The sequence below is a fragment of the Manacus vitellinus genome, unplaced genomic scaffold, assembly GCF_001715985.3.
Source record: "Manacus vitellinus isolate BGI_N305 unplaced genomic scaffold, ASM171598v3 scaffold_21_pilon, whole genome shotgun sequence".
In the NCBI taxonomy this organism is placed as follows: Eukaryota; Metazoa; Chordata; class Aves; order Passeriformes; family Pipridae; genus Manacus; species Manacus vitellinus.
The window spans coordinates 14,497,710-14,505,262 of NW_021939546.1; the positions used below are offsets into that span (position 1 = coordinate 14,497,710).

The window sequence follows — 7,553 nt, forward strand, 5'->3', positions numbered from 1 at the left end:
GTGACGGGCCCCGCCGCGCCCGAAGCGGCGGCGCAGCGCGGGCGGAAAGAGGCGGTGGCGGCGGCGGCGATGGCGGCGGTGGCGCGGCGCGGGTCCCTCTCGGACCTCGGGTCGGACTCCGAGGACTCCTCGCTCTCGGACTCGGAGGTGAGACCGGGGCCACGGTGGGCGGCGGGGCCTCCCCCGGCAGCCGCGGCCTGACCGTGCCCGTCTCACAGCTCCAGGAGGCCTTCGCGAGGGGGGAGCTGAAGCCGGGGCTCAACGTGGTGCTGGAGGAGCGGCCGAAGCGGCGCAACGACGCGGTGAGCGGGGCTGCGGGGCACGGAGGGCTGCGGGGCTCTGCACGGCGGCGGGGGTTTGCGGTGTGAGCCGGGCCAGCCGTGCGGGGCCGTGCAGAGCTGTGCTTCTCTCGCAGGACGGCCTGAAGCAGTGCCTGGCCGAATTCGGGAAGCAGCTCGCGTGGGTGGAAAGGCTGGACGTGACTCTGGGCCCCGTCGTGGACCCCGTCGCCCAGAGCGCTTCCAGCACAGATGCTGTTGACCCTGAGAATGATTTCCAGAGAGAGATGAGCTTGTAAGTGTCAAAAAAGAGGTTTCATGTAGGGTCTCAGCGTGCTGCTGCGTGCTTGTAGTTGTGTTTCACCAGTGTGCTGCAGGGTGCCTGTCACTGGCACTCTTGGGCCGTGTTATTTAAGATTTGATGGCTCTGAATGTTTTCTAAAATAACTACAAATTAATGCTAGTATGTTTAACTTGCCTTGTGACTGAAAATAAATAATTTCCCTCCTCCCAGCAGACTTCCATCCTTTGCTGAAAAGTATATTTTAAAAGTGCCTTGGTAGCAGCACTAAGGCTGTAATACAAGATATTGATTTTTCTTTGTGGGTTTGATTTGGTGTTCTTACAATTCTTTTGTTTTGCTATGCCTTTTGTATTCCAGCATATTAAACTGTAACTGGCAATAAGTGCATATATGTAAGATACAAGTCTTAATATTCTGCCGGCACCTGTTCACTAGCACTGTATGTGCACAGAACGTTGATGTAATTCTAGAGCAATGCTTGTTAGATCCCAGTATCTCCCAGCTGGTGTGCTCAGAGTTTCTGTCAGTGCTGTGGGATGCCTGACATGCAGTGACAGAGCTGGTGCAGTGACAGAGCTGGTGCTGTGCTCTCTCCCAGCTACCGGCAGGCTCAGGCAGCCGTCCTGGAAGCCCTTCCTAGGCTGCGGAAGCTCCAGGTTCCGACCAGGAGACCGGATGATTACTTTGCAGAGATGGCCAAATCAGACCAACAGATGCAGAAGGTATGTGCAATGTCTTCCTTTCTTGTGTAATGTGTTGGTTTTATCCTGTAAGAGGTTGGAACATAAAGTAGAAAACCCTATTTATACTTTGTCCTGAATGTGTTTAATATTAAAAATGGAGAATTTTTCTCAGTGTGAGTGGTTGTAAAGTTGGCTGTGTTTTTGCTCTTTGCCATAGGACTTAGAGTTGACTGTGTCTTTTACACGATCCTTTTTTTCCTATTTATCACCCTTTGTTTATAGTCAGTGTGTTCTGGTTCTCGGTGATTTTAGACTCTGTTAATGAATGAATCTATTTTGGATAGAAAGTCAGATTTGCGTAGGAAGTAAGACTTTCCTGAACTTGCATTTTACTGTAGTCTTTGCTCAAAAGGGAACTCTGTTTTTTGTTTTAAATTTGGAAAAAAGGCTACATTGTATAAGATAAAAAACCGTAAGCTGGAGTCTAATTTGGAGATTCGTGTATGACTTGTTTTGGTGTTTGATAGAACCTTTCTAGAGAAGATGAAGAGTAATAAGTGGCTTGTGCTAAGGCTTAAGTCAATTCTGCACATTACTGTTCTTTTCTTTTGCTGACTTTGTCTGAACAGCAGTTTCTATCTCCTGGTGGAGTCACAGACTGAATCCAGAAGATCTGTGTTGAAATCCTTGTAATCCTTTGTAATGTGGCATCCTTATAAAAATGTGATCAAGGAGGGAATGGAAAAGATGTTTTCTGTGGCACAGGATTATTGACTCTTCTTCAGTGCTTTACTTTTAGTAATGACAAGACAGAAACTATCAAATCTTCTTCATGGACCCGAGTAGACTGACAAGATAATCTTTGTTCCATTAGAGCCCATTATAAGGCTTTGTCTTGTCTCTGTTTGAGTATTGTCTTTTCAACCAGGTTTTGGCTACAGATCAGTTCAGGAGTTTCTGTAATAACTGTTTTAGCCTTGATCTGAAAGGATGTTATGCCTTATAAGCACGATCTGATTGAGAGAGGATTTTTTGCACCCATATATATTTCACAAATACTGACTTAAGGACTGTTAAGCAATCATAAAATTCTCTTATTTTCTTTTGTGTTACTCATAAATTTCATTTTTTCTATCCCCTAATAAGATTCGACAGAAGCTTAAGAGTAAACAGGAAGCAATGGAGAGGTCTGAGAAAGCAAAACAGCTCCGTGCAATGAGAAAATACGGCAAGAAGGTGAGGAGCTGCAAAAGGGAGCTACAATCTGTGACAAGAATCTAGAGCCTGAGTGAGCAGCTTGGAAAGTGAGACCACCAGAGTCTTGCTAAAATATATAGAATTTGTCTAGTCTTCTGTCTAGCTGCTCTGAAGGAAAACAGAGCTAAAGATAGGATACCTTTAAAAGAATAGCTTAAAAAAAATTATGGGACACTGCAAGGAACAAAACTAACATTCTGCTTCTAATCACAGGTGCAAACCGAGATTCTGCAGAGGAGACAGAAGGAGAAAAAAAATATGTTGAATGCAGTCAAGAAATACCAGAAAGGTAAAGTTAACTTGACTAAGAGAGCAAATGTGTGATGGCAGCAGTGGTGTCTGAGCAATGTAAGGCAGCGTGATGGGTGGTCACCACATCTGTAGTTCTGGGCCTTGAGCTTGAGAGGCTGCTGTGCAGAAAGAACCGTGTGCCAGTGCCAGTGAAAAGCCTCCCAGGTAGCTGTTCTTCAGTGAGGGTGACTTGGTGCTATTCCTTCCTTAGACTGAAAATTTGCTTCTTCTGAGCTGTGATGTCTTTGCTCTTGCAGGGCTGTCTGACAAGCTGGACTTTCTAGATGACGAGCAGACGTCGTCTCAGGGGAATAAAAAAGGCAGTGCAAGTCAACGGACAAAGAAGGGGTGAGGCTGGAAATGAAAGATGTTTAAACACAGAATGTCTGATTCTTTTCTGTCTTTTTGGGGGATAATTTTGGGAGCATGAAAGCTGTTCTGATGAGTGTTTGTTAAAATAAGTCCAAGGTGGCTTTCTGTCCCTAAAGAGAAATAAAACTGGCCAGAATGGCACGGAGACTGAAATGTGCTAATTTCTGCATCTTGTTATGGGGGAAAAGGTTTATGATGGCTGTTGGGAGTCCATCAGCACATACCTGTGCCTTGAGAGCTTCCTGAGGAAAGGAATGTAGGGCAATGATGCTGTTTGGTTGTTTTTCAGACCAAATGCCAAAAGACGATACAAAAATCAGAAGTTTGGTTTTGGTGGGAAGAAGAAAGGCTCAAAGTGGAACACAAAGGAAAGTTTTAATGATGTATCCAGCTTCCAGTCAAAAGTGGCTCACAACAAAGGCCCAGGAAAAGCAAGAAAAGGAGGGAAAAAAGCCCTCAATGTAAGTAAAATGTTGTGTGCAAACACTCCTGGTTGGCTGAGAAGCCAGCCCTAATCTGGGAGGGAGAGCTGAGTACATGATGGGTGCCTACAGCATCAGGAAGTGATAATGCCTTTGGGAGCTGAGCATAACTGGGTTGCTGACAGAGCTGAGAACAGTGGTTTGGTATCAGCAGGGAAATGAGCAAGGGAGTTAATACCACTTGCTGCCTGTGTGCTAAAACCTCCCTCTCCAGATGTACTGACAAATATCCTCTCCTTGGTATCCTCCCCAAGCTATAGAAATAGAACATATATTGAGAACTTGAAAATAAAGATCTCAATCTGTCTGTTTGTTGCAGAAGAGACCTGGAAAGAGAGCAAGGCAGAAAATGAAGAACCGAGCGCGCTAAGAGGACTGTGCTTCCCACTGGGGTTCTTGTGTGTCTGTGTGTTGCAAGATGTGCTTCTGCTGGCATCAAGCAGCTAACCATGGAGCAAGCTGGATGCTTCCAAGTGGCATGGAAAAGAGTCAGTGGAAACCAGTGCCTTATCACTAATTTCTTCGTCCTGTTTTGTTGAAGGATTGTTTTCTACGTAAACCTTTGGTGTGTGAATGCATTAAATGGTTTGCACAGAACTATGTGTAACTCATGTTTAGCTGTTTTATGAATGGCAGCTGGAGCCTGCCCTTTGTCCCCTTCATTCTGACAGCCTTTTTCACCACTACTGCTGATGTGAGGTTGGAGACCTCGAGGTCTGAGTCATGTTGCTGATGTCAAAATAAGAAGTCTGAAGCCTGTCAAAATGTTAGAGTGGTTTTTTAGACTATTCATATAGATGGGTTTAGAAACAGCAATGAGATGAATACAGCAGTCTTATAAGTTTATTTCTGTCAGTGTTGTCAGGCTGCAAATCTGGACAGACTGAGGTTCTCCCTTCCCTTTTCTATTGTCTGTTACTAGAAGTCTACCAGACTTGCCTATTAACAAGCAGGCCTAACACATTAGATGTCTATCTGAGTTTGTGGCTTTCCCCCCTACTACTGAAGGTTCTTACTCTCCTCCTCCCCATGCCCCAGGGCAGCCATTTATGTAGTGAACTCGGTTTTCCGGCGTGGGAAGTGGAGTCTGCAATCATTACGGTCCACAGGAATCTGGGAAAGAAAAATGACAAATAGTCATGTGCTGTTGCTAAAATTGGTAGTTCCTCCTGGGAAGAGTGATGCGTGGTGTTCTTGCTGCTGAGAAATGTCCAAGTGAAAAACGAGCAGGGTACCACCACACCGTTATGGTAGAACTGCTTCATTATGGTAGAACCTGCTGAAAAAGGCAAGGTTAACAAATTAAACAGCATTATGAGCCTTGACCCTATAAATTGAACTTGCTTCCCTTCATGCACATTTAGTTGCCTCTTTCCTGCCAGTCTAATCCTACCAGCACTATTTTAACACCATAAAGCCCAGCTGGCATGTCTGTCTCTACCCTTGTCAGGAGTGACTAGTTTACTTGATGTATAATATGAAAAGTTGAGGAAAACTGTCTTATTTTCTTATTTGTCTTAGTTTTCTTTGTAATAGGCCAAAATTAATGAGATCCTCACTTGCCTTTCTTAAAACACTAATCTGTAAAGTCAGCCATCATCACAGCTATTCGTTTGTCAGGTATGATTGATGTCTCAGCTTGTTAATCATACTTCTTTATCTCCTATTTACTCACGCTTCCCCAGATGAATCCTCACTGGTGTATCTGCCTTGGGTATACTTAGATGATTATTAATTTCATGGTTCTGCTTGCACTTTTGTTTGAAAGATACCATGCAGCAGCAGATTTCTTTTCACAGTATTTACATATGTCACTTCACGTTGCTCACTACACCATTTCTCATGGCTGAAGGCTTTAGTAAACAGTGAGTACACATGTGGCATTTGGCACTGTGCTTGGGGTCCATTGTCACTGTACATATTTTGCAATCAGGTTTCTCAGGGGAAGTCTGCTGTTTCTGTGTTCACAAGCCTGTGCCAGTGTGAAGAGTCCTCTTAGGTCTAAGTTTTAAAAACTGTTTATGAACAGCTCTGCTCACTCCTGGTCATTCCTGTTTTCCATGTTTATCACAAATTATTGTCTTGCATGTGTATCTTTCAGTGGTGGGCTGAACACCTCTGAATCCTGCAAAGACCTGAGTCCTACTCACCAGAGGTGTTGTGTTCCAGCCAATTTCTTGGCTTTCAGTTTGCGGCTCTGAATATTTCTGTCTTGGCTGCAGTGCTGCGCGGTGAAAAAGTTTCAGGAACTCGTCTGTTGGTTTAAGAGACACAAATAGAAATGAAAGTATTTAAAAATTTAAAAATCACTCACCTGTGGATGTGTGTTAGAATGGGACAACTTAATGCTGTCCAAGCTATAGCAAGAAAGCCAAGGATAAGAGCAACCTCTGTGCTTCTATGAATTACAGTGTCAGAGAATGCAGGGTGACGTTTCTGCTTCAGTATTTCCTGATGCACTTTCAAGATTTGCCTGGTGATACTGTCCTGTTAATTCTTACCTGAGCATTAAGGTTTTTAGACAAAATTAGCATGTTAGAAATAAGGGAGCAGCTGCTATCAGGGTTCTTGTTACCAGTGCTCTGAAGCAAGACTGGACAGTCATTTCAGCAGTTTACTATGTGTGGTGGTTAAGTAGAATCTGCAGTGACAGGCAACATGTATGTGTAGATCATGTTTCCAGTTGTTTTGGGGAGGTTTAGATTCTCAAGCAAAATGTTATAATATGACTATAAAGAATTTTCTATATATTTTATAGTGTAGTATAGTTTTTAACTAAAAACAAATAGCACAATTGCATGAATGCAAACTTTTGCTGATAATGGAAAGTAATGGGAAAGGGCCTTAAAGTGGAATAAAACCTGCTTCACATTTAACAAAAATCATGAACAAGTTTTAATTTTCTTGTATGGTCACAGAGGCATTTCCACAGACATGATGTTTTAGACTGATTGGAATTATTAAATCTTATTTATTAGTAATTTTCTTAGGTAATTTTGAGAAAAAGATTTTTCAGAGATTTCTTACCATCTGTTGGCTCGTCTATATTGTCATGCCAAGACATTGGCTTCCTGGTGACTGTGTAAACTGGAAAGAAATGATACAGGTGAATAACATGAATTTAGCATCACAGCCAGGTACAGAATATGTATCATTGCAGATGTTCTTTTTGGTTATTCCCCAGTGTGGATCCAGCTACTTCACTGAAGCTGTAAAGGAAGAACGGCACGTGAATAGCAGAAAATGAGTTAGAAATACTGATTAATGGCAATTTCCTAGGAAGGCAAGGGGCTTAAGCATGCTGAAGGCCCTTCTACTGAATGCTGCCTGTGTTCACCACCCCAAAGTCCCACCCCACCCAAGTGGTGGCCTGCGAGTGCCAAGTCTCAGGAAATTATTTTCCTTTGGTTTTTTTTTTACTGCAAAAGCTAGACCTGAATGAATCTACTCCCATCACCTGTCTGTGCCAGCACAGACTGTGATATTCTGTGACTCTGAATTGACGGGTAGAAGGTCCAAGGGCTGAAGGAACGTGGTGTAGTGATTGGGCTCCCTACCCCATCTTGGCTCTGTATTTGCTCGGGATTTGTAGGTTCCGCATCCTAAATAGTTGCCTCACTTCTCCAAGGTTACTAAAGGCTATCCGGGGCATGTCTCCTTGCTGCCTCTGAGTGTGCAGACCGGCTCCTCAGGCGAAAGAAAGGCCCACCGGTTGCTCCTTCCAGCTCTACCCCTGTCCCTGGCCGCTGCTGCCATTCCTGGGTGCAGCTGCCTATCCCCACCGCGCAGCTGAGCGCTGCGGGGCCGCCCCCGCCTCACCGGGTTGGAGCGGGTTCACGGTGTACTGCGTGTAGAGCTTCTGGTGCCGCATCTCCTTGTGCACCCG

At 44.4% G+C, this 7,553-nt stretch overlaps 2 protein-coding genes across 2 annotated transcripts; one reads left to right on the forward strand and one right to left on the reverse strand.

Moving 5' to 3' along the window:
- Nucleotides 1-58: 58 nt before the first annotated feature.
- EBNA1BP2 (EBNA1 binding protein 2) lies at nt 59-4,581 on the forward strand. The gene is made up of 9 exons (XM_018072306.3): nt 59-147; nt 219-302; nt 416-573; nt 1,181-1,304; nt 2,412-2,501; nt 2,736-2,811; nt 3,071-3,161; nt 3,475-3,646; nt 3,987-4,581. The coding sequence occupies exons 1-9, from the start codon at nt 70-72 to the stop codon at nt 4,035-4,037; spliced, it is 924 nt and encodes a 307-aa protein (XP_017927795.2). The 5' UTR covers nt 59-69; the 3' UTR covers nt 4,038-4,581.
- On the reverse strand, nt 4,497-7,547 carry FAM183A (family with sequence similarity 183 member A). The gene is made up of 4 exons (XM_018072307.2): nt 7,487-7,547; nt 6,695-6,754; nt 5,818-5,921; nt 4,497-4,780 (listed from the first exon to the last, which is right to left on the reverse strand). Exons 1-4 carry the CDS (start codon nt 7,536-7,538, stop codon nt 4,715-4,717), a joined length of 282 nt encoding a protein of 93 aa, XP_017927796.1. The 5' UTR covers nt 7,539-7,547; the 3' UTR covers nt 4,497-4,714.
- Nucleotides 7,548-7,553: the final 6 nt, after the last annotated feature.